Source organism: Chiloscyllium plagiosum, unplaced genomic scaffold (genome assembly GCF_037043375.1).
Source record: "Chiloscyllium plagiosum isolate Xiang-an unplaced genomic scaffold, Cpla_swu_hap1 HiC_scaffold_27, whole genome shotgun sequence".
NCBI classification, from domain to species: Eukaryota; Metazoa; Chordata; class Chondrichthyes; order Orectolobiformes; family Hemiscylliidae; genus Chiloscyllium; species Chiloscyllium plagiosum.
In genome coordinates, this window is record NW_028270165.1 from 83,754,179 (window position 1) to 83,781,928 (window position 27,750).

The 27,750-nt window shown below is 45.8% G+C and overlaps 1 protein-coding gene and 1 pseudogene across 2 annotated transcripts in view; both read right to left on the reverse strand.

Annotated features, from left to right (window-relative positions):
* Positions 1-14,896, reverse strand: part of LOC148144769 (uncharacterized) — a 24,531-nt pseudogene extending 9,635 nt beyond the window's left edge.
* Positions 14,897-19,009: 4,113 nt separating this feature from the next.
* Positions 19,010-27,750, reverse strand: part of LOC148144770 (uncharacterized) — a 392,813-nt gene continuing 384,072 nt past the window's right edge. For both annotated transcript variants that reach the window (XM_087975115.1, XM_087975114.1), the window contains exon 2: positions 19,010-20,669. In XM_087975115.1, the coding sequence (XP_087831241.1) occupies positions 19,543-20,259 (717 nt within the window). In that variant the 5' untranslated portion in view covers positions 20,260-20,669 and the 3' untranslated portion in view covers positions 19,010-19,542. The remainder of the gene's footprint in view (positions 20,670-27,750) is intronic.

The window sequence follows — 27,750 nt, forward strand, 5'->3', positions numbered from 1 at the left end:
CTACATTTAACCCTGAGTAATGCACCTTACCTGCACATTATGCCTAATTTCGCATAGCCAATTCACCCCTACCTGCACATCCCTGGGCACTATGGGTAAGTTAGCATGGCCAATTCATCCTCACCTGCACATCATTGGGCACTATGGGTATTTCAGCATGGCCAATCCACTTTAGATTAGAGTGGTACTGGAAAAACACAGCAGTTCAGGCAGCATCCGAGGAGCAGGAAAATTGACGTTTCGGGCAAAAGCCCTTCATCAGGAATAGAGGCTGCAGGGTGGAGAGATAAATGAGAGGAGGGTGGGGGTGGGGAGAAAGTAGCATTGAGTACAATAGGTGAATGGGGGTGGGGGTGGGGGTGGGGGGATAGGTCAGACAGGAGGGTGGAGTGACCTGTTCGGATCCGAACTCTGCTGGTTTAAAGGTGGCCCGGAGTCCGTGGAGGATTATTTGGTAACGGAGGCAGGTAATGAGGAAGCAAATGTGGCTGTGGTAGCGAGTCTGTTTCAGGACATGGTTGAAAAGCTTCAGGGCAGAGGAAATGACCTGGGAGTTGCAGTGGGAGAGGGATTCCTTGAGATTCTTGGAGAGAGAGGAGGAAAACTTCTTCAATGCAGGCATCCTTGCAAGAGGATTCACTGTAGGGTTAAAATCAACTAGGTAAAGACAAGGACTGCAGATACTAGAAACCAGATTCTAGAATCACAAAACTCCAGGTTGTAGTCCAACAGGCTTCTTTGGAAGCAGTAACGTTTGGAGTGCTGCCTCTTCATCAGGTGGTTGTGGAGGATAAGATCCTAAGATGCAATTTAGAGCAAAACATTCCAGTGTCCTGCCACTGAAATGGTATATTGAACAAACCTGGGTTGTTAAGTCTTCCACCATTTCAAATAGGTTGTAGGTCTCATTACAATGTAAATCCCAGAACTTCTTGTTGTCACCTTCTCGAGATAACAAGGCTTTATTGCAAAAGCTCACATCTCAGCCCAGACAATGCATTAAAGGTGCGAGGTCAGAGTCTGCCTGTATCCCAATCTTGAGTCAGACTGGGTCCGTTTCCAAAGTCGAATTTACAAACTATGACATGTATGGACTGCCTACAGATTTTTCCTTAAAAAAAATGCACATAGAATGTATCTGCAAATATACATCCACCCCCCCCACACACACACACGCACAAGTTTGTTGGGTGAATTCGTACTTGCAGAATTATGTCTTACTTTGCTCAAAAACTGCATGAATCCATGTAAGATTCTGTTAATCAGTTTAACCATTGTGGCACAGAGTCTCACACAGGGGAGCTCACACCTTCAATACATTATCTGGGCTGACGCGACACCAATTGGTAAAGTTCACTTGAGGATTTAACTATTTTAAAAGTTTTTCTGATTGACATTTGAAAGAACTGAAACTATCATGGTCATTCGAAAAGATGAGAGACTTAAACAATCCAGGTCTTTTTCAATATATAGTTTCAGTTACATCACACTATAAACTGTTGCTATAAATTCTGTGTCTTACAATTTTATATTCCACAATCCCCTGTTGAAGGAGCTGCACTCCGAAAGCTACTGCTTCCAATTAAACTTGTTGGACAGAATTTCTCAAGTAGGGCACCATTCGAGTCCTGGGAGACTGCTATTTCTTGTTTACTTCGTAATGAACAAACATTAAGCACGACCCCCTATTTATTTCTCATTTTGTCTCATTTTTCTTGTTTTATTCCCTGCGATGATGTGGGAGAATTGTTAGATTTGGGCCAGCCATTTGGTCACATATTAAAGCCTGGAAACCATTTTGAATCTCAGCTTAGTGCCTGCTTGCTAAAGCTCATGTTTCCCAGGCTCAGCGGAGACGGTTGGCCTTGCAGCTGTACTGCTTCCTGATAAACAAATTCTTTCCTGACATGGGGCTTTATTTCCATCCCCCACAGTTGGCGAGTCAGGCAGGAGATACCCGGGTCCTGCCAGGTCACCGGCCGATATCCTTTGAGAGATGAAATATCTGGTTGCTGCTTTTGTTGTGTCCAAAATAAAGAGGAAAGCTGGCCAGGGACAAAAGTGCTGTTAGAAATATTGATACAATTCTCCCTACTCAGCCACAAGATACTAGTGAGAGAATTCAACAGGGTCCTAGCATCTGGACATAATACTGCTGAGAACACTTGTGCTTTACAAAATTAGTAATAAATAATTTGCTTACCGCACGGTTATGAGAGGTGAAACCCTATTTGATAAGCCCTGGACCCACACTGAGGTCCATGGCATGCTTCAAGATGCCCTCAATCTGTTCGAGTGCCCAACATTAGTTTTAATTGGCGAGTAGAAATCTGAAGTATAATTGCTCACTTCAGGATGTCCAGACTTGAATGAATTTGGCATACAGGACACATTGGGCAACCATTAAAGACTCTGTTGTATTTCCCTGGGTTATGGACTCATGCAGAGACACAAACAACTTGTGTTGAAAACAGTGTTCGATTTGCAAATGGAACAGCTGAGAGGTATTTAGAGTTTGCACACTTGGTTAAGCAGCAATGTGTCACAGCCAGGATTTATGAGGCTCAACTCCCTAACTTGGGCTGTTCTGGAATGTGAGTGCCTCATTAGCCTTGGAAGGAAGGAAGGAATAAACAAAAGCTGACAAACTGAGATATGAAGCAAGTTAGAAAATGTTACAGAGAGACACACACAGGCAGAAGTTTGCAGGAAAGTTAACACTTCATAATCTGGTTTCAATGCACATTAGCCTGGGTATGGTACTGATAGCGCAGGGGCCTCAAATAGGGGATTCCCTCAATACTCAAACCAAAACATGGGTGCCCCCTGCTGGACTGGTTTGTGTTCATTCTTTGCTGCTGCCTATTTCAGTTGATGATGTCCATTATTGTGGCACCCAGATTTTCGGAAAGCAGCTCGGAAAAGATCTGAAGCGTGTTTAATTTGTAAACAAACAAGATGCATACTCTAAGAGGGATGCCCTGTGTTTGTTAACCACTTCCTTGCCTGGTCAGCCTTTTTTACTGGTTTACAATTTGCGTATATAGAATCACCTCGCGTACATTGTCATGAATATTGTCTAATATGAGTAGATGTATTTAGTAGATGAATCAAAACCATCTCAATGATTGAAACAGCTGACACTGCATTGTTGGACAAATGGGAAATATTTGCATCAGTTAACGAAAACTCTTCAAAGTTTAGTCACGGGTACGTCAAGCTGAAGAATTAGGACCGGGGCATATTGGAGCCTGCTTCCCCGGGCAGAGAATTCCGCAGATACATTACTCTCTGGGAAAACCAGCAGCCCTCACTTCCTCCTCCTCATCTCTGTCCTAAACCTACTCCCCCAAAGCTTGGGGCCTAGTCTCAGCCACCAGCAGAAATGACTGGATAGGGTAGGGCTTCATCCTCTCAGTGCAAAGAATTCCCACTTTCCAGCAAAATCCCGGATGTACTCACTTAGTTGCTTGCTGTCTCACAAATGAAAGGTTTCGTTGTAACTTCTTCCGGTCCCAGTAGGGCAAAACATCTTTGAAAGCTGCTCTGAAAGCCCTGTCTTCACAACCACACTTCTGCTTTCACCGAAGACAGTAAGAGTCATGCACCACAGAAACAGATCCTTCCACCCAACTAGTCTATGCCAACCATATATCCAAAATCAATCCATTCCATTTGTCAGCATGTGGCCCATATTCCTCAAAAACCTTCCTCTTCATGTACCCATCCAGATGCTTCTTAATTGTTGTAATTGTACCAGCCTCCACCACTTCCTGTCAGCTCGTTCCATAAATGCAAAACCCTCTGAGAAAAAGTGGCCCCTTGGGTCCCTTTTAAATCTTTGCCCTCTGAGCTCAAACCTCTGCCTTCTAATTTTGCACTCCCCTACCCGGAGGAAAAGACTTTGGCTATTTACCCCATCCATGCCCCTTATAAACTTCTATAATGTCACCCCTGAGCCTCTGACACGAAGGGAAAACAGTCCCAGCCTATTCAGACTCTCGCTCAAACCCTCCTACTCTGACACCAGCCTTATAAACCTTTTCCAAACCCTTTCAAGTTTCACAACATCCTTCCATAGGATGGAGATCAGAATTACACACAATATTCCAAAAGTGGCCTTACCAATGTCCTGTACAGCCGCAATATGTCCTCCCAACTCCTTCACTCAATGCTTTGACCAATAGAGGAAAGTATTCCAAACATCATCTTCACTATCCTGTCTACCTGGGACTCCACTTACAAGGAACTATGAACATGCACTCCAAGGTCTCTTTCTTCTGCAACACTCCCCCTGTGTAAGTCCTGCCTGCATTGCTTGACCAAAATGCAACACATCACATTTCTCCAACTTCAACTCCATCTGCCCCTCCGTAGCTTATCAGCTCATCCAATCAATTCTGATTTATTGTGAACTCTCTTTCCTCTCTTATTCCTTAGAAGCTGAAGATCTCCATCCCACACACTCTCCCTCCATTTCCAATTTGCTGAACCTAATCCCTGCTATACCTCATCCTGAAGGTCTGGTTCATGCTGATTAGCAGGGCCATACTCAGGGGAGATCTAATTGAAACATACAGAATACTGAACAGCCTGGACAGAGTGGATGTTGGGAAGATGTTCCCCTTGATAGGAGGAACTAAGACCAGAGGGCACAGCTTTAGAGTAAAGGGAAAACTTTTTAGAATGGAGCTAAGGAGAAACTTCTTCAGCCAGAGAGTGGCGAATCTATGGAATTCATTGGCACAGAAGACTGCAGAGGCCAGGTCACTGAGGATATTTAGACTGAGATAGGTAGGGTCTTGAGTATTGAGAGGATCGAAGGTGACAGGGAGAAAGCAGCAGAATGGCACTCAGAAACTGATCAGCCACGATTGAATGGTATGAGCAGACCTGATGGGCTGAATAGCCTACTTTCTACTCCCTTGCCTTATCGTCTCTTGCTGTCCAGGACACAGAATTGGGAGCAGGAGTCAGCCATTTGGTCTTTTAAGCCTGCACCAGCATTGAACAGACCACAAATGGATATGGACCTCCCTACATCGAGATGCAGAGACTGGAACTTTTTTCACTGGAGCATCAGAGGTTAAGAGGTGTCCTTAGAGAGGGTTAAAAAATCATGAGGGGTATAGGTGAGGTGAATGGCAGGTGTCATTTCAAGATTAGGGAGCAAACTTTTAAAGTGAGAGTAGAACAAGTCTAAAGACATGAGGAGCACTTTTTTTTAAAAGAAAGAGTGTGGTTGTTTGTGGAATGAATGTCTAGAGGAAGTGGTGGATGCAAGTATAGTTACAATGTTTAAAATACATTTTGATAAGTACGTGAATAGGAAAGGTTCGGAGGGATATGGGCCAAACACAGGCAGATGGGATTAGTTTGTGAATATAGTCAGCATGGATTAGTTGACCTGAAGGGTGTGTTTCTATGCTGTATGACTGTCACTGTTCTGTACTAGCCTTAAAACTATTTTCTTGCCTTCCCCAATAACCATCCACTTTTCTGTTGCTCAAAAATGATATGAACTCAGCCTTGAATATATTCAATGACCCCCGAACTGCAGGAAGACATCCCCACTTCTAAACTCAATTCCTCTTGCTCATATACCACTTGCCTTGCTGAATGCTTGCTGCACCTGTCTGACAACTGGCATTGACTGGTGTAGGAGGACGCTGAGGCTCCTTTGTCCATCCACATATCATTCCTGATGAAGGGCTCTTACCTGAAACGTCAACTTTCCTACTCCTCGGATGCTGTCTGACCTGCTGTGCTTTTCCAGCGCCACACATTTTGACTCTGATCTCTAGCATTGCAGTCCTCACTTTCTCCACTTCCCAATATATCACCATTTAAACAATACATCTCATTTCTGCTTTGTTTTTTCCACAGCAAAGACTATAACTTCACCCTGTGGTACTGCACTTGCCAGGTGTTTGAGGCACAGACACCTGGCAAGTGCAGTACCACAGAGTCTGTCCTCTTTCTGGATTCACTCCCTTTCTTCTCAGTTGCTGCAATTCAACAATTGGATCCCAGCATGAAAATAAAAGAAATAGAAAAGGCAGTGAGAGAAGAGAGTGCTGTTGGACAGAGGAAGGAAATTACAGTCTTGGATGAATCTCAGTCTTCATTCAGAGAGAGAGGAGCAGCAACAGCTTCAGAAGCTCATGGGTCCAGATTAGAGTGGTGCTGGAAAAGCACAACAGGTCAGGCAGCATCCGAGGAGCAGGGAAACGGCAAAAGAAATTCATGCACCATTTTTAGACAGATAGAAGCATGTGCAGTTTTTTGCAGACACCGGCGAACATGCGCAGTGCTTGCTGACACCGAGGAGCACGTGCAGTAGGCTCTGTAGATATGCTCGTGTAACTGCCAGATTCAACTGGCCAAATGTCAATAGGAGGAAAAAAGGGTAGAGCTACAATTTTGTTTCACCTTCCCACCTCTGGCTTTACATAACCGCGCATGTTCCTCGCTTTTCTCCTTACCCTCACCCCTCATGATTTTTCAAATCTCAATAAGGTCATCCCTCAACCTCCTCCGTTCCAGTGAAAAAGTCCCAGCCTCTCCCGATAACTCAAACCCTCCAGTCCTGGCAACGTCCAAGTAAATCTTTACCGAACCCCCTCTAATAATATTCTTCCTATTACAGGGTGACCAGAACTGTACTCAGTACTCTAAACAAAATGGCCTCACCAACATCCTGTACAACCTCAACACAGAACAAAGAAAATTTACAACCCAGGAACAGACCCTTCAGCCCTTCAAGCCGAAGCCGATCCAAATCCCCTGTCTCAACCTATCGCGCAATTCCCGAATCTGTATCCCTCTGCTCTCCCCCTACTCATGCATCTGTACAGATGTACCTTTTCTTTTTATAGATATTTTTATTGAAAATTTAACATTTTTACAAGTTTACAAATTTAAAAAAGACAAGTACAAACATTAATATACAATTAAATTTTAAATAAATAGCCAAAACCTGTCCAACAAAAAGAGATACAGAGAAGAAAAAGAAAAAGACAAAACTCATCTAGCTACTAATCTAACCTATAACTAAGGTAAAAACAATAACTGCAGATGCTGGAAACCAGATCTAACCTATAACTAACCAGAGTGTATGATCAAATATCTTACATTATTCAAAAGAAAACAGGATAACATAGTAATTAAGTAGTGAAGTACACACTCGTAATGAGTTAACATCAAGTTGTAATAAAACCCGTATTCATGTGGGATTCCTCTCCCAAGGGGCCCCGGACCAGCCAGAACTGTTACCTCAACTAGATGAAAGCCCTTGAAAGAATGGCCGAAATATCTGTATCCATGTAATTCAAAAAGGGCTGCCATATTTTATAGAATAATTCAGTTTTTTGGTGCACCATATTTGTAAGGAAGTCAAGGGGAACACATTCCATGATTAATCTGTGCCAATTCTGAAGTCCTAGAGGGCCCTCAGCCACCCAGTTTACTAAGATATTTTTCCTTGCATAGAAGGAGAGAATGGAAAATAATTTCCTCCCGTGCACATCCAGAGAAGGTAAGCTCGAGAAGCCCAGAAGAGGAGATACTGGATCTATTGTAATTTCCGTTCCCAAGATGTCTGTCAGGGCGTTTACTACTTCGGTCCAGTATTTGTGGATCTTATGGCATGTCCATAAGCGGTGTGTAAGAGTGCCCACCTCTGTTTTACATTTGGGACACATTGGAGATACTCCTGCCCTAAATGTTGCCAATCTTTCCGGTGCCATATGGGCCCTATGAAGTATTTTTAACGGAATGGCCTGAGTTCTGTTACAAATGGAGATTTTTTTGGCATTTTCCCAGATGTCATTCCACATTTCTGTATAAATTTCCAGCCGCAAATCCTGATCCCATGTTCTAAGCAGACGGTCCATATCTTCCGACACTTCATCACGTAATAAATGATAAAGAGTGCTGACCGAGGGTACGCCCATTGGCCACAACACTCTTCGTTCTCGATCTGATTTATAGAGACTATTTAATAGCGTAGTCGTCTTCTGTATGTAATCTCGTATTTCGAAGTATCAAAAGAGGTCTCCATTAGGTAATCCAAATTTCTGATGCAGCTGTTCAAAAGAAATCAGGACCCCCTTCTCAAACAGATCCCCTAAACAGGAGATACCCCTGGATCTCCAGGATTTGAATGTGGTATCTGTAAGCCCCGGTTGAAAACCCCATGCCCCCACTATAGTAGTATAGGGGGACGTTTTATGTGAATTACCCTCGTTTTGCCGCATTATATTCCAAGCTTTAATTGTGTTTAGTACTATAGGGTTTCTACAGTGGTCTGTAATGATTTTCATCTAATCTAAAAATAAGAGGTTAATAAGAGAGCACTGTACTTGAGAAACCTTGATGTCCATCCAGATTGGGTCATGTCTGACCCGCAATCAATCGGCTATGCAGCTTAACAAGAAACTTAACTGATACTTCCTAAAGTCTGGAAAATCCAGCCCTCCCCCCTTGCCTGTGGAAGCTGTAGCTTCCTTAACTTAATGAGGGGCCGTCTAGGATTCCAGATGAACGAACCCAGCCAACCATACAATTTGCACAGTGCCAGCCTCAGCAGCATCACCGGAAGCATTCTCATAGGGTATAAGAGATGGGGCAAGACATTCATTTTAATTAGGGCTATTCTACCTAGCCAGGAAATTGGAAGGTCTCCCCAGCGTGAAGGTCCTGCCTTACCCTTTCCAATAGATGCACAAAATTGGCCTTGTATAGCTGGCCAAATACTGGGGTGATAAAAATGCCTAAGTATAGGAAACCCTCCAGAGACCACCGAAAGGGGAGTGGGATCGGTCCAATAAGTGGGACATACTAGTGAGGCGTGGCCTCCGATTTTGAAAAATTAATTTTGTAGCCTGAAAATGCACTAAATGTATTAATAATTTGGATTAAGGGACGCACGGACATCAGAGGATTACTAAGAAAAAGGAGATCATCATCTGCATATAGGGTAATTTTATGTTTACTTGTACCAACCCTCAGGGCCGTTATATTAGAGTCAGCCCGTATCGCTTCCACCAGTGGCTCAATTATTAGCGTGAATAGCAACGGTGAGAGAGGACATCCTTGACAGCAGCCCCTACCCACACGGAAGCTACCTGAGCCTAATCCATTGGTGATCACAACTGCTTTGGGATCATTATACAGTGTTGAGACCCATTTGGCAAATACGTTTCCAACACCAAACCTTTCTAATGTATAGAACAGGTATGACCATTCAACCCTGTTAAATGCCTTCTCCGCGTCCAAAGAGACTACTATTCCTGGTATTTTTTCCTGATGACAGACTTGATTCACATTCAAGACCCTTCTAATATCATTAAATGATCTATGGCCCTTAATAAACCAAGTCTGCTCCTCTTTTATGATATATGGCAGTACCCTCTCCAGCCTCAATGCTAATGTTTTAGAGAGAATGTTAAAATCTGCAGTTAGCAAGGATATCGGTCTGTATCATGCACAATCTTCTGGATCTTTTCCTTTTTTGAGAATAAGGGAGATATTCACCTCATTCAGTGAAGGCAGGAGGCAGCCCTGACTATTTCTGTAGTTTTACATGTTCATAAGTGGGCCAGCTAATACTCCTGTGAACTCTTTGTAAAATCCAACCTGAAAGCCCTCTGGGCCAGGTGCCTTACCGCTCTGAAATTGCCTAATTGCATCAAGTATTTCCTGGGTTGTTAGAGAAGCATTCAGGACCGATACCTCTTTCGGGGTTAAGTCCGGAAATGCCAGGCTTTTAAAAAAGGACTGCATCCTCCTGGCTCTACCTTCACAATCCTGCGATCAGAATAAAACTTTCTGAAGATTGAGTTGATCCTTTTAGGATCGTGAGTCAGAGTACCAGCATTTTCCCTGATAGCTGTGATAGCTTGAGAGGCCCTTTTTTTTACTTGCAAGAAATGCTAAGCATCTACCAGGTTTATCACTAAATTCATATAATCTTTGTTTTGCAAATAATATTTCCTTCTTTGCCGTTAGGGAGAAGGCGGTATTCAGAGCTGTCCTAAGGGCCGTAATCCTTTGTAATTTGGCAATAGAAGGTCTGTCAGCGGATGCTGTTTCAGCTGCTATTAACCGAGCCTCAAGTAGACGCTGTTGGTTTCCCTTTAATTTTTTCTGGGTCACCAAGGATGAAATGATCAGACCTCGTGCATAAGCTTCAATAGTCTCCCACATCATTGACGGGTTACTGGCCGTACCTGAATTAATTTCCAAGAAAGCTTTAAATTCTTGAGAAAAATATTTTGCAAATTTACTATCCTTCGTTAAGAAGGAACCCATACACCAATGTCAGGGGGATGCCTCATTGTTCCTAGCCTTGATTTCCATATACACAACAGCGTGATCAGAAATTATCATATCACCTATTTTACAGGATGATATGGAATTTTAAAAACTCGAGGGGGCAAAAACATGTCAATTCTAGTGTGACATTTATGTGGATTAGAGTAAAAAGAGAAATCTCTGCCTTGCGGGTGGAGGCACCTCCACACATCTACTAATCCTAATTCTTGATTCAAATCCGCCAATTGTCTATATCTGGGGGATACACCCGCAGTACTCTTGGGTATGCTGCCTATTTCCGGCTCCATAATGCAATTAGAGTCTCCCCCTATAATTGTATGACGAGCACCAGTGCCATCAATTTGGAGAAGGCTTCCTTTATAAATTTGAAAGGACGCGCCGGGGGACAATACTGCTTTAAAATCCCATATTCCTCTCCATTTATAAGGGCTTTAATTAGTATATATCGCCCAGATTCATCTTTTATCTGACTTAGGATTTTGAAAGGGAGATTCTTTTAAATAAGAAGAACTACTCCCCTACTTTTTGAGCTGAAGGAAGGAAAGAAGGCCTGATCAAATCCACCCTGTTGTAATTTCAAGTGTTCTTCATCCAATAAATGGGTCTCCTGTAGGAGAGCTATATCAACCCTTTCTTTTTTGACATTTGATAATATTTTCTTCCTTTTGATTGGAGAATTACTCCCCTTGACATTCCAGGTGCACCATTTAATTGAATGACTCACCATAATCGTCCAGACAAGTCCGAGACCCCCCGGGAGGAGAAACACCATCCAAAACACCACGAGCATAGACCATAGAAAATTCACAAAGAGATTCTTTATTACACTCACACTAACATAATAAAAAACTATTTCTAAATAAAAAAACAAAAACATATTTAAATGGAGATTTTCCCTCTCATTTCCTTTCCGAAAACCCACCATATCCTCTCCCAACCAGTGCCCCACCCTCGACCCAGGAACCCCATAATAAAGTGAAGAAAATTCAAGTGTATGCCCAAGCTAAAGTTAACAATGAGTACCCTCCCTACCCGCCCACACCAACACTTAGATATATTTGGTGATGTTAATACCACGTATAAACATATAAAACTATAAAATTACAGTCTCAGCAGATAGTAATTAATTATGATAATACAAAATAACAGGGGGAAAACAACCCAGCTTTAAAAGAAACAGAAAAAATAAGACAAAGCAGAGACCCCTCCTCACCTAAATCTACTAGGCCACCCAGACTATATATATAGAAATACAAAAAAAAGGGGAAAATCGCAGAGTGGAGAACAAATAAGCCCCCTCTCCCTACTCCCCGGAAATAATATTAAGCAATAAAGTAATAAGAGAAAAAAAAAGGGTGAACCAGAGAAGGGGGAGGGCAGAACAACATCATTCACCACACGAGTTAACTCTTACGATTTATCCAAGAGGCCAAACATTCCGTGGCCTTCTCCGGCGATCCGAAGTCATACACTGACCTTCGTGGCTAAAACGTAGTGTTGCTGGGTAGCGCAGGGAGTACTGAATGTTTAAATCCCTTAAACGCCCTCCTCTTTTGGACCAGAGATATGGAAAAGTCCTCAATCAGCATAATCTTGGATCCTTTGTAAATCATGGCTTGGGGATCTTTCCCAAGATTTCTGGAAGCTTCCAGGAGCATCTGCTTCTCCTAAAAGCACTGCAGCCGGAACAGGACTGGGTGGGGGCGCTGGTCCAAGCTGGGCCTATGTATTGCAACCCGGTGGGCCCATTCTACCCAGACCTGGCCTGATCCAGCCTCCAGATTCAATAACTGTGGAAGCCACTGCTCCAGAAACGTTGTAAACTGGCCTTGCTCTTCCCATTCGGGAAGGCCCAGCAAACAAATATTTTCGACGACCTTGATTTTTGAGGTCGTTAATGTGATCTTCCAAGGCCCGGACTCGCTGGTCGAGAGTCCAGACCCGACCCTCGGCTGATTCTGCGGCAGCCTCGGAGGTCGCAGCCTTTAGCTCCGCCCCTCCGACTCGATGTTCGATTCTTTCAATATCTCGGTCGTGCTTCTGCAGCGCGACCGAGAGCAACTCCCACCTGCTCCTGGACTCTTCTATGAAGGTGGCGATCTTCTCTTCAAGCTTAGAAATCACTGCAACAAGGCTCGCTACCATAGTTGAGTACCCTGGGGCAGCTGTGGACGCCTCTGCTGCAGCTGGGGAGGGGTTCCTTTGTGCTGCGAGCTGCGGGCATTCTTTCCTTTAGTCATTTTAACGGGGCACTAAACCGCTCAAGTTTGGTGCAAAATAACTAGCTGTATTTAAATAAAACCTATTTAAATGATTTGGAAGGTGTGGTGGAGGCAGGCAGCCTACTTTGCCTGAGTCTTGGGCAGAGCACTACAGACTCAGACTTGCTGGGTCGCCGCCATCTTGGATTTCCTCCACCCAGATGCACCTTAAATGAATCTACCGTCCCTGCCCCTACTTCTGCTGGCAATGCATTCCAGACATCTATCACCCTCTGAGTAAAGTACTTTCTGTGTGCATCTCCAACATGATATCCCAACTCCTGTACTCAGCATGTGAACAATGAAGGCAAGTGTGCAAAACACCTTCTTCACCCCCATCTACCAGTGATGTAACTTTCAAGAACAATGAACCCGAACACCCCCAGGTCTCTGTTCTACAACACGACCCAGGCCCTAATATTACCTGTACAAGTCCTTTATTTTAGTAAAATGCAAACCCTCACTTATATCCATACCTCTCTCATCACAATCACACTTTATCAAGCATGCACACATGCAAAGACACACTCACTGATGCACAGTCTTATACACAAACTCACATACAAACACACTTTCCTGATGAAAGGCTTTTCCCCGAAACGTTGATTTTCCTGCTCCTCGGATGCTGCCTGACTTGCTACAACACCACATTCTTGATCCTAAACTTATTACCCTTTAGTTCTGGGCTCCCCCATCCAAAGGAAAATACCATGTCTATTTACCCTATCCATGTCCCTCATGATGATATAAAAGTGTATAAGGTCACTCCTCAGACTCTGGCACACTACGGAAAACAGTCCCAGCCTATCCTTATGTCTCTCCTCACCCGGCTAACCATGACACATACCTGAGGTCGTAAAGTCTGCTCCCTCCCTGGACTCACTCCAGTTGCCACAAGTGAGCCTGCTCCACAATCATTAAGATCACGGCTGACCTGTCCATCGTCTCATCTCCTCCTCCCTGCAGTCACAAGGAACCCCTTAATTCCCCTACCAGGCAAAAACCCACCTAACTGTGTCTTGAATATACTTAATGAAGCTGCCTCTATTGCTTCCTTGGCCAGAGTATTCCCTAGATTTTGATGGAAGCCCTTTTGCCCAAAACATTGATTTTCCTGCTCCTCGGATGCTGCCTGACTTGCTGTGCTTTTCCAGTACCACTCTAATCTAGACTGTTCCATAGATTCATGGCCCTCGGGGAAAAGCAGTTCCTCCGCATCTCTGTCTGAAAGCTACTCCCTCTAACCTTGAGGCGTAGTCTCACCCACCAGCAGAAATGACCGGACAGGGTAGTGCAATGACATTGGGAAGATGTTTCCACTGGTAGGAGAGACTAGGACCAGAGGGCATAGCTTTAAGAATAAAGGGAAGACCTTTAGGAACAGAGATAAGCGATGTCGCCTTTTCTGCCAACAGCGAGGAGCATGGACACCAGCGGGCATGCATGCTGTTGTTCACACCGAGGAGCAGACACAATATGCTCTGTGGCGATGCTGGTGTTATTGACAGATGTTAAGTGTTCAAATGCCAAGGGGAGAAATAAAGAGTAGAGCCACAGTTCTTTTTCCTCATGTGGTTCAACATTTTATAGCTTTTGCATTTTGTCTGGCTGCTCAACTATTTTTTAAATGTCTTTGCGTCAGTGTAGGGTTGAGGTTCACAACAAGAGGGCATAGGTTATAGGGTGAGAGCAGAACGATATTAAAGGTATCTAAGTTGCAACTTTTCCATGCAGAGGGTGGTGCACGTATGGAATGAACTGCCAGAGGAAGTAGTGGAAGCCGGTATAATTACAGCACTTAAAACACATCTGGATGGGTATATGAATAGGAAGGATTTAGAGGGATATGAGCCAAGTGTTGGCAAATGGGACTAGATCAATTTAGGATATCTGGTTGGCATGGACAGGTTGGATCAAACGGATCTGTTTCCGTGCTGTACATCTGTGACTTTAAATAATAAAGTCTACTTTTCCAAATAACAAACTATATCCATGTTAACAAGGCTTAGTGCACAACATGCTTTACTAACCATTCTCAACAGGTCCTGCCCCTTCAATGACTGAGGAACATATACATGCTGGTGTATAATCTCCTTCACTAGTATTTACACACTAACCCCAGCAATTGCACAAGTAACAGTAAAGGGCAAACAGCACAAGGATTAAACCAAACAAACAGCGAGGGGAAACAGCACAAGGATGAAACAGACAGCGAGGGGTAAACAGCACAAGGATGAAACAGACAGCGAGGGGTAAACAGCACAAGGATGAAACAGACAGCGAGGGGTAAACAGCACAAGGATGAAACAGACAGCGAGGGGTAAACAGCACAAGGATGAAACAGACAGCGAGGGGTAAACAGCACAAGGATGAAACAGACAGCGAGGGGTAAACAGCACAAGGATGAAACAGACAGCGAGGGGTAAACAGCACAAGGATGAAACAGACAGCGAGGGGTAAACAGCACAAGGATGAAACAGACAGCGAGGGGTAAACAGCACAAGGATGAAACAGACAGCGAGGGGTAAACAGCACAAGGATGAAACAGACAGCGAGGGGTAAACAGCACAAGGATGAAACAGACAGCGAGGGGGAAACAGCACAAGGATGAAACAGACAGCGAGGGGTAAACAGCACAAGGATGAAACAGACAGCGAGGGGTAAACAGCACAAGGATTAAACAGACAGCGAGGGGTAAACAGCACAAGGATGAAACAGACAGCGAGGGGTAAACAGCACAAGGATGAAACAGACAGCGAGGGGTAAACAGCACAAGGATGAAACAGACAGCGAGGGGTAAACAGCACAAGGATGAAACAGACAGCGAGGGGTAAACAGCACAAGGATGAAACAGACAGCGAGGGGTAAACAGCACAAGGATGAAACAGACAGCGAGGGGTAAACAGCACAAGGATGAAACAGACAGCGAGGGGGAAACAGCACAAGGATTAAACAAACAGCGAGGGGAAAACAGCACAAGGATGAAACAGACAGCGAGGGGTAAACAGCACAAGGATGAAACAGACAGCGAGGGGTAAACAGCACAAGGATGAAACAGACAGCGAGGGGTAAACAGCACAAGGATGAAACAGACAGCGAGGGGTAAACAGCACAAGGATGAAACAGACAGCGAGGGGTAAACAGCACAAGGATGAAACAGACAGCGAGGGGTAAACAGCACAAGGATGAAACAGACAGCGAGGGGTAAACAGCACAAGGATGAAACAGACAGCGAGGGGTAAACAGCACAAGGATGAAACAGACAGCGAGGGGTAAACAGCACAAGGATGAAACAGACAGCGAGGGGTAAACAGCACAAGGATGAAACAGACAGCATGGGGTAAACAGCACAAGGATGAAACAGACAGTGAGGGGAAAACAGCACAAGCGCCAGTAAAAGCAGATGGAAAGTGAGTGTAAAATGTCACTATGACAGGACAGGCCCCACATTCCTTCCCCTCCGTCCCCGTCCCCCCCCCACAACCTGCCTCACCTTTCACCTCCCGGGCCCAGTACCTTCCAGGTGGCCCCATAGTTGACACAGGGACCGCCCCACGACCAGTAGAACTCCACCACCCAGGCGGCCGACGAGTTCCCAAGCAGGCCCTTAACCCCATCCGCCTCCAGAATGCTCACCAGCTCCTGCCTGCTGTACAGCCGGCCGGTGTGGCCGTGACACAGCAGCTGCACCAGGAAGGCGGCGGTGCCCAGTGACGGGTGTCTGCCCCGGGCCGCACGGCGCCATTTTCCTAACGGCCGCCCTCCCGCCGCTTCCCCGCTCGAGCGACTTCTCCTCCCAACCGCCGTCGCCCCCGCGTGACGTCTGCACGGGGGGATGGGCGGGGGCGGGGGCGGGGCCGGGGAGCCTCACCGTCACCAAGCAACAGCCACCTCGCGCTACAACTGCTCATTCACAAAAACAAACTCTCCTGTCTCGCTCTGCAGCTGCAGGGGGGACACTGCCACGTTTCCAGGAGCCCTGTCTACATTGGGAAAGCTCACGGCTCAATTTAAACAGATATTCCGACATCTAACGGAACGGCGTCATATCTAAAGGGGCAATCTGCATTTTAAAGGGACATGAATATTTGCGGAAATACCGTTAAAATGAAGAGATGTAGATGGACGAGATTACATTTCAAAGGGATGTGGCACATTCAAAGGGATATCTTAATATGTGAAGTGATGCAGTTATATCTAAATGAATCTACATTTCGAAGAGACGTTGCCCTATTTATAAGTAGAGACAATAGGTGTGAATTCTGTCTGTGTCCCAATGTTGAATCAGACTGACATTTTTCTTAGAAAAGCTCTGCATTTAAATTACATTCTTGAGAAGGTAAGTTATAGATTCGGGTGTAGGTTAGGGAGGATTGGCCGTGCTAAGTTACCCATAGTGACCAGGGATGTACAGGTTAGGATGGCTTGGCCATGGAAATATGGAGTAAGGTTCAGAGGGCCAGAGAGGAATAGATGGGCTGAATGGCCTGCATCCACATTGTTGGGATTGTATGACCCTCCCCATAAAGTATCCATTTTATCTACATCTATCCTGTCAAGCCCCTTTCAGAATTCTACTGGTTTCAGTAAACGTATGCAGCACAGAAACAGACACTTCGGTCCAATTCGTCCATGCCGACCAGGATTCCAAACTAAACCAGTCCCACTTACCTGCATTTGGCCCATATCCCTCTAAACCTTTCTATTCATGTACCCATCCAAATGCTGTTTAAACGTTGTAAATGTACCAGCAACTACCACATCGTCAGTAAGTTCATTCCACATACAAAGCCACCCTCTTTCAAAATGTTGCCCCTCCGGTTCCTTTTAAATCTCTCTCCTCACCTTAAGTAATATGCCCTCAAGTTTTGAGCTCCCCGATGCTAAGCTAGAGCCCTTTGCTATTCAGCTTACCTCCAGTCCTGGCAGCTTCCTGGTAAATCTTTACCGAACCCTCTGTGATAAGAATACTTCAGATTACAGGGCCATCAGAACTGTACTCAGTACTCTGAAAGTGGCCTCACCAACATCCTGTACAACCTCAACATGATGTCCCAACCCCTGTACTCAATGGTGTGAACAATGAATGCTATGCTGCTAAATGCCTTCTTAACTGCCCTGTCTACCAGTGATGCAACTTCTAACGAACTATGTACCTGAACACCACCCCCCCATGTCTGTCTGTTCTATAACATGACCCAGGGCCCTACCATTATCAGTACAAGTCCTGCCCTTTCTTGTTTTAGCAAACTGCAACCCCTTGCTTGTATTAATACCTCTCTCACACATGCTCCCCCTCAGACACACACACACACATATATACCCCCCAATACTCTCTCAGGCTTATACTCCATCACACTCACACTTTACCAAGCATGTACACACTCTCACGCACAAACTCACATGCACCCACACACAATTCTATGGGGTGAATTTGTATTGGCAGAATTATATTTGCAGATGTATTCAATTTTGCTAAAAAAGCACACAATTTCCAGGCAGTCAATCCATGTAATATTTTATGAATTTGGAAATAGAACCAGTCTGACTCACGATTGGAAAACTGTCAGATTCAATTCTCAGGAAGAAAGTGAGGACTGGAGATGCTGGAGATCAGAGCTGAAAAGGTGTTGCTGGAAAAGCGCAGCAGGTCAGGCAGCATCCAAAGAGCAGGAGAATCGACGTTTTGGGCATGAGCCCTTCTTCAGCCCTTTCCTGAAGAAGGGCTCATGCCCGAAATGTCAATTCTCCTGCTCCTTGGATGCTGCCTGACCTGCTGTGCTTTTCCAGCAACACATTTTCAGACTCAATTCTCACACCTTTAAATGCATTGTCTGAGCTGAGATATCATCTTTTTTATAAAACCTTAAGTCACATTCTTGAGATGACTTAAAAGATGTACTGGCAGTTACACATTAATGAACCAATACCTGCACCCATTCGAAGAGATGAAAGACTTGACAGCAATCTAGGCTTGTTCAATATATTCCATCAGTTGCATGATACTGATCTTTTGATATACATTCTGTGTCTTACAATGCTGCTCCACAGCTACCCGATGAAGGAGCGGCACTCAGAAAGCTCGTGCTTCCAAATAAACCTGTTGGACAACAACCTGGTATTGGGTGATTTCTTTTTAACTTTATCAACCCAGACTAATACCGACACCTCCACATCATTTCTAGTGAACACAGCCCAAACGTCCTGGTGCTGTCAGTAAACTTTACAATGCTGATGAAACAACACAGTACCTGAAAGATTTACAATTTCTCAAGATACTAGCTTCTCATTCACTGCTCCATCTGATACATGACATTGGAAACTCAGTGCAGGAGGCTGAAACGAAGGAGCAGCTTTAAACTAAAAATCTCTTGGAGCTCAAAGCTTTCAATAAGAGTCTGAGCCCGGCGGTAAGTTCAGGTAACCTTTATTGTGACTCAACTTAGTTACATCTTCAGATTCCCCCCTGCAAAAAGGCATAGACAAAGTAGCTGCTTTTTAAACAGCTCAAGATCAAAGCCCACACACACCCCACTGTCTTTACTATTGGGCAGCACCAGGTTGTAATTGGATCCTTGTTACAGCCGTAATCCGGAGGAAGTATTGCCTCACTCAGCAATTTCAACCCATACCCTGTATCCTGGTAAGTTTCTCCCTGCTCATTTGCCAGTGGGGAGAGGGCAGTGTAGAGTCAACCAGACTGCTGTGGGTCTGGAGTCATGTGTAGGCCAGACCGAGTGAAGGATGAAGATGGAACGACTGAATGAATACTCTCCCACAATGGCGGTTCCCTTTCCTAACAAGGGAGAGAGTGAATCAGCTGGGGGCTTTCTCCCCCGCACCACCCACTCCCTCTGCCATCTGTTGTGGTGGGATTCAAACCCGGGAGTCCCCGGAACCGGATTGATAGTCCAATCGATAATGGCACTTGACCGTCACTCCTTCAATCCCCCTGCGATGGCACATGAACTCGCTGGTGCTTCCGCAGGTGGGAGGAGCGGGCGAAGCCCTTCCCGCACTGAGAGCAGGTGAACGGCCTCTCCCCGGTGTGGATCCGCTGGTGCCTCAGCAGGGTGAAAGATGTGCTGAAGGCCTTCCCACACTCGGGGCAGCTGAAGGGCCTCTCCCCCGTGTGGACCCGCTGGTGGGCCAACAGGGTGAAAGATGTGCTGAAGGCCTTCCCACACTCGGGGCAGCTGAAGGTCCTCTCCCCCGTGTGGACCCGCTCGTGGCTCCGCAGGTGGGAGGAGCAGATGAAGCCCTTCCCGCACTGAGAGCAGGTGAATGGCCTCTCCCTCGTGTGGATGCGCTGGTGGATCAGCAGGGTGGAGGAAGTGCTGAAGGCCTTCCCGCACTCAGGGCAGGTGAACGGCCTCTCCCCCGTGTGGACCCGCCGGTGGGCCAACAGGGCAGAGAAAAACATGAAGGCCTTCCCACAATCTGGGCAGTTGAAGGGCCTTTCCCCCGTGTGGTCCAGCTGGTGGGCCAGCAGGTGGGAGTAATGTCTGAAGGCCTTCCCGCAGTCGGTGCAGGGGAATGGCCTCTCCCCGGTGTGACTGCGCCGATGAATCTCCAGGGCAGACGGGAAACGGAAGCCTTTCCCACAGTCACCACACTTCCACGGTTTCGCCACGGGGCGGGATTCCTCCGGTTTCTCCATGGATGAAGCTTCAGCCACACACAATCGAACTTCCAGCCCCTTCCTGTCGTGAATTCCTCTTTCCAGGTTGAATAGCTGCTACACGCTCCACGCACAGTGCGCTGCAACAGTGGGGTCTCTCGTCCAGTCCCAGTGATGCTGAAAACATACTCACTCAGTCAGGAACCAAAAAGCTTTGATCCCTCTCAGAGAAATCAGTCGAAAATCGTTGCGGTCCTGGTGGACTGAGTGACTGTCAGACATTGACGGCGAAGTGAGGATCGCAAATGCTGGAGAGTCAGTCGAAAAATGTGGCACTGGAAAAGCACAGGGATGTCAGACAGCATCCGAGGAGCAGGAGGGTCAATGTTTTGGGCATAAGCCCTTCATCTGTTGATTGAGAAACTTCCGCCATCAGATCTTCAAATACGCTGTAAAAAGAGATTACAAAAGCCATCACTGTCAGTGCAGGGTAGAAATTCTGAACAAGCAATTCTACTTTCTGTGGAATATTCTTTTCTTTTATTATTCCACAAAATGGAAAGCACCATCCCACTCTCTCTCCCCCTGTGTTCTCACTCCGCTCTAACTAATTCCCCTGCAGGCGCTGATTCAGGATCTTACAGGGGCAGAAAAAGCAAAAACATCAAGACTGACATCACTCTGAATTTTGATACCACCACCTGAAAGTTAATATCTTTCACAACATTGGGATCCTGCTGAGGGTGAGCAGGTCTGATTTTGGGAAGCAAATACAATGTGTGTCAATTCAGGATGAACCTGCCACGCAGCTTCTTGAGGAACAACCAGACACAAAATGGTTAACATCCCTGGGAAGGTGAAGCGAAATGAGACATCAACATCTTAACACTGACACCAGAGAGAAATTGAATATACTGACATGGCAAACATTAGTGGAAAGCCAGAGTCATAGAGGTATACAGTACAGAAACAGACCCTTCGATCCAACTCGTCTGTACCGACCAGATATCGTAAATCAATCTGGAACCGTTTGCTCACACGTGGCCCATAGCTGGGGTCATCCCCACCCCCCTGTCCTGAGACCTTGATGCCTCCAAGCTGACCTTCAAAGGTTCGGTTTTTCCCTCCATTCTTTCCCGGTTGTCTTTTGTAAGTTTTGAAAACTTTCCCAATCCTCTGAGTATAGGATTTGGGCAGTTGTGTTGTCGCAGTACAGGACATTGGTTCGGCCACATTTGGAACATTGCGCACAATTCTGGTTTCCTTCCTATCAGTAAGATGTTGTGAAACTTGAAAGGGCTCAGAAACATTTACAAGGATATTGCCAGGGTTGGAGGATTTGAGCTAAAGGGAGGCTAGGGCTGTTTTCCCTGGAGCGTTGGAGGCTAAGGGGTGACCTTATAGAGGTTTATAAAATCATGAAGGGCATGGATAGGATAAATAGGCAAAATCTTTTCCCTGCAGTGGGGGGAAGGGGAGGTCCAGAACAAGAGGGCATAAGTTTAAGGTGAGGGGGGGAAAGAAACAAAAGAGATCTGAGGGGCAACCTTTTCACACAGAGGGTAGTAAATGTATAGAATGAGCTGCAGGAGGAAGTGGTGGAGGCTGGTACAATTGCAACATTTAAAAGGCACCTGGATGGGTATATATGAATGGGAAGAGTTTGGAGGGATATGGGCTAGGTGCTGGCAGATGGGACTAGATTGCGATGGGATATCTGGTCGGCATGGACAAGTTGGACCGAAGGGTCTGTTTCCATGCTGTATATCTCTATGACTAGTTGGACTTAAGGGTCTGTTTCTGTACTGTATGACAACTGGCAGCGACTGATGTAGAAGGACGCTGAGGCTCCTTTGTCCATCCACACATCGTTCCTGATGAAGGGCTCGTACCCAAAAAGCCAACTGTCCTGCTCCTCAGATGCTGCCTAACCTACTGCTCTTTCAGTACCACACTTTTTGACACTAATCTCCAGCATCTGCAGTTCTCACTTTCTCCACATCCAATTACATCTCCATTTAAACAATGCACTTCCTTTCTACTTTTTGTTCCCCACAGCAAAGGCTATAACTTCATATTGTGGTACTGCATTTGCCATGTGTTTGCCAGTTGTGGTCTTCTCTATATCGGGGAGAGCGAGCGCAAACTTGGGGAATGGTTCACTGAGCATCATATCTGGGTCCACAGAGCCGACCAGAGTTCCCAGTCACCACCCATTTCAATTCCCCTTCCCACCCCCTTTCTGACATTACCATCTTTGGCCTCCTCTATTGCCACAACGAATCAAACCGCAAACTGGAGGGACAACATCTTAATAGAGAAGGAAGTAAGCAATAAATAATAGACCCCTACAGAGTGCTGAGGAAAAAAGGGACCTTACTGTCCAAGTTCAGAGATCCCCAAAGGTATCAGTACAAGTAAAACGGGGAATGAGGAAGGCAGATGGATGGGTATGTGAATAGGTGGGGTTTAAAGGGATATGGGCCAAGTGCTGATAAATAAGATAGATTAATTTCAGATATCTAGTCAGCATGGACGAGATGGACTGTTTCTGTGCTGTACAGCTCTATGGCCATCCACTTCATTTTGAAATGTTTGCACTACCACTTGGAACATCCTGTTAGGGTTCAGAGAGTGCCAGGTCCTGACATCTCCTTCCTCATGTCTCCTATGTATTTTAAGTCAAAAATACCATTTGTATGTTCCTGGGTTAGTACTTTAAATACACAGACACATACAATATAATCAGAGTTTCTACTCGGTAGAGACAGTGATGATTTATTTCAACTTGCTAACAGGTATCAGAAGTGGAGGATCTGCAGACAGAAATCTTGGAAGAAATTCCATAACAAGATCTGACAGGGTCACTCAATATCATTGGGGGGTTGAATCTGGAAAGAGAAATCCATTCGACCTGCTTCAAAGAGGAACTACCAGTGAACTGAGCTTTAACTGGTTACACAGAATAAGTGTATGTGTCCCAGTGAACTGACAATGGGAAGGAGCTTTAACCAGTTACACAGACAGAGGGGCTGGGGCATTTATTTTACCCCTGGAGCATCAGAGCCTGAGGGGTGACCGTAGAGAGGTTTATAAAATCATGAGGGGCATAGATAGGGCAAATAGCCTAGGTCTTTTCCGCCCAGGGTGGGGGAGTCGAAAACTAGAAGGCTGTTTTAAAAAATTCTCAAGGTCAGGTTCGTAGGAGAGTAGTCTGACACAGAACAAACGACCAAGAGGCGAGTCTGCTAGAATATGAGCATTTTATTCCCCGCAGCGTCGCCACAACCAACGGGTCTGGCTTATACTCACTCTACGTGTTACCGGAACTGGGAGCCGTCAGTTCTCGTAGAGCGGTTGCCAACAACCCACGCTCGGCGGTTAAACGCAACCCCGGAGCAGACTCACCGAACTGGAGACTTTTCCAGCTGATATACTCTTTTCCAGATATAAACATTCATGTGAACAGCAGAGCAAGGCTAAAAAACACATTCCATTCTGGTTACATACAGATAAGAAGATTCACACGGGGAGGTGTGTAATAAGATTCACACGGGACTAAGCAACACCTCCATTCCGGTTAGATTCACACATGTATTGGGACATAATTTTTAACCGTTTCACCACATTCCACTGCTTGGCCCAATACATGTGTTACATTATGCTTAATTCAGTTCAATTCGTTTCAGTTAATTTCAGTTCAGTCAATTCAGTGTAGTTCAATTCAGCTCAGTTCAGGTCTGTTCAGTTCAATTCAATTGTGTTCAATTCAGTTCCGTCCATTTCAATTCAATTTAGCTCAGTTCCATTTTGTTCCGTTCAATTTGATTCACTTCAGTTCAATTCAGTTCAGTTCCACTCAGTTCAGTTCAGTTCAATCCCATTCAATTCTATTAACTCGGCTTCAGCTTTTTGGACATGCCCACATCCTCCGCTGTACCCCAGGCAAGGGGTTCTTCGGCAGGACTGGGATCCTCTCAAGGGTGGACAGCAGCGACCCTGGGGTTCCTCCGGTCGCCCCCCACCATTTCTCAAACAAACTGCCACGTCATGCCACGGTCCATGCCATCCCGGGACGGTCGGGACCTCCACAGTTTGTTCTTCTGGTTTCTTAGTCTTTTTCCAAAACATTGTTCTGTATCAAAATCTCTCCTCAATTGCGATTGACCCTGCTCGCAGCGCCAAATGTTTTAAAAAAATTCTCAAGGTCAGGTTCGTAGGAGAGTAGTCTGACACAGAACAAACGACCAAGAGGCGAGTCTGCTAGAATATGAGCATTTTATTCCCCGCAGCGTCGCCACAACCAGGTCTCATACTTACAACGGGTCTGGCTTATACTCACTCTACATGTTACCGGAACTGGGAGCCGTCAGTTCTCGTAGAGCGGTTGCCAACAACCCACGCTCGGCGGTTAAACGTAACCCCGGAGCAGACTCACCGAACTGGAGACTTTTCCAGCTGATATACTCTTTTCCAGATATAAACATTCATGTGAACAGCAGAGTAAGGCTAAAAAACACATTCCATTCTGGTTACATACAGATAAGAAGATTCACACGGGACTAAGCAACACCTCCATTCCGGTTAGATTCACACATGTATTGGGACATAATTTTTAACCGTTTCACCACATTCCACTGCTTGGCCCAATACATGTGTTACATTATGATTCACACATGTATTGGGACATAATTTTACACCACAAAGGCATAGGTTTAAGGTGAGAAGGGAAAGATTTGAAAGGGACCTAAGGGACAACTTTTCATGCAGAGGGTTGTGCATGTATGGAATGAACTGCCAGAGGAAGTGGTGGAGGTGGGCACAATTGCAATGTTTAAGAGGCATTTGGTTGGGTATATGAATAGGAAGGGTTTGGAGGGATATGGCCTGGGTGCTGCCAGGGGGAATTAGATTGGATTGGAATATCTGGTCGGCATGGATGAGTTGGAGCGAAGGGTCTGTTTCTGTGCTGGTTATGCTAATCCCTGTGGCCTTATTCCAGATGTGATCCATATCTGCAGGCAAGACACGACTGACTCCAACTGAGAGTCGCTCTGGTCACCGCCTCCGTACCCCTTGGAACGATTCGGCTCCCTTCTCAGTCCACGTCCACCACATGACCGAAGCAATGATTGGTTATGTTCTTGCTCTAATTAATGTTATGCGTGCCTTTCACTCCCAGGAGCGTGCGGCCTACAGCGATGTTCCCTCCCTTTCAGCCTTGTCACGGGTAGAGCCTGGTTTGTTGGTGCTCATCAAGAACTGGACTGGCAAAGGTCTCCAACCTCGTTGGGATGGCCCCTTCCAGGTTTTACCTCCCACCCCTACGGCGGTCACAGTCGCTGGGCGCTCAGCTTGGGTCCAACTGCACCGTTGTAAATTGATTGACCGCACTAATCAAAAGTGCGGAAGAGGAGGAGAGAATCCTGGAATCCCAACAAAAGGAGTGGACCCTGTCCAGTTGGGTTTTTGAATTTTGCTGTTGTTCTAATGTTAATCTTATTACAGATACTTGAACTAAGAGGAGGGACATGTGGGGGATCGCTTATCTCCTCACCTTTCTGATCACATACAACATCCTGATGGGGAACGCCACTAAGTATGGATGCAACCAGGAATGATCAGAGATTATCCACCGCCCATGCTGAGGAGATGTCGTCCAGTGCACCGGACCAGACGCCTTTGACGTGTGGAATGTGATGAAGATTGATTATTGCAATGGACCCTTACATCAGAAAGACCAGATGGTCCATCTGGACAGTAGAAATCAGTGGGAGTTACCATGTCGTTACCATTTTTTTTTAATTTTACCTGCAGACGCAAGCCTAGTGAGGATAAAAATGATCAACTCAGGAACACCATCCCTTTTTGCAGGTCGGGCCAACTTGAGAAAAGGGAAGCCTGATAAGGGAAACTCCTCAATCCACAAACAACTTATTTATACAGGCGCACAGAACGCTATTCACCCCAGAGGCAGTAGTATGTTACTCCTCTCTATCAGAAGGTGACTTACTTGACCCATCCCCAGTCCCCGATTCCATTCTATTCATCAGACTTCTTCCTGCTGACCCTGTGAAGAGAAATATCACTTTCCAATAGCTCCGGTCTGTGTATACAAACAGCTGGTGTAACACTGGCTGGGGTACAGCAGGCCTTATGCTGCACCTGGACCTGGAACGGAACCCTTCCCTTGCACATTTATAGGCCTTTTCTCTTTTCAGAATCTGATACTGTCACCAAGACCATGTACAATAGAGCTAAGGGAGAGCTCAATGGGAACAGCATTCTGAGGACCATTGTCTCCCATACAGTGCGAGTGCTCGAGTCACTTGGCCCATTTTTTTTTTTTTTACAGTGCTCAAGCAACCCCTCTTGCAAAACATCAACCCTTTCCTCCTGTCAACCTGACCAGACCCACTGCTGTAACATTTCAGTAACCTATTTTGACAAACTCTCCGTAATATACACCAAACCAGACTATTATTTCTTCAGCTAAGGTAAAGCTACCAATTTCCTTGTCCTGGATGGCAAAGATGTCCCTCAGAAGGTCACTGTCGGAGCCGTTGTTCCCACAACAGTACCTTGTCCTGGCCAGTGGACAAGTCGATGGAACCTCCATCTGAGGAGGATGCAGCGGTTGGTCTCAGCTCCAAAGAGTATGATCTCCAGGACAAACCAAGAGAGAGCTTTACAGGTCTGAGTTCTCAAAGGATTCCCTGGGCCACCTCAAATCTCCACTTTAACATGGGAGGTAGGACAAAATGGCTTCTGCTTGGCTAACTCGGTGGGACTGAGTCAGGCAGATACTCACGACTCAGAACAAACAAGATACCACAGACTGATATGAATCCAGTGAAAAAAACTGCAAATGTGAACCTAATCATCAATCGCAGAAGTAACGGTTTAATCCTAACCGCCAGACATGACAAATACGATTCCAAGAACAGGTTGTCTACAAGAAATTATGATAGATTAGATTATATTCCCGACAGTTTGGAAACAGGCCCTTCGGCCCAACCAGTCCACACTGACCCTCCAAAGAGTAACCCAGCCAGAACCATTTTCCCTCTGACTATTGCACCTAACACCATGGGCAATTTAGCATGGCCAATCCACCTGACCTGCACATCTTTGGACTCTGGGAGGAAACCGGATCACCCGGAGGAAACCCACGCAGACAGGGGGAGAATGTGCAAACTCCATACAGACGGTCACCCAAGGCTGGAATCGAACCTGGGACCCTGGGACTGTGAGGCAGCAGTGCTAACCATTGAGCCACCGTGCCGCCCTAGGCTAAGTCAAAAATGCATGAGGACCTTGCGGGATCTGATTGGTTGTTACTATGTGACCATGCTCAATGTCTGACTCTAAACAATGTACATAAGTTCTATACAAACTCTGTAAAAGTTGGCGGATTCTTTTGGCACTCTAGGAGTACTCATCGGTGGCCCAGTGGTTCGCACTGCTGCCTCACAGCACCAGGTGTCCCAGGTTCGATTCCAGCCTCCGGGGGCTGGCTGTGTGGAGTTT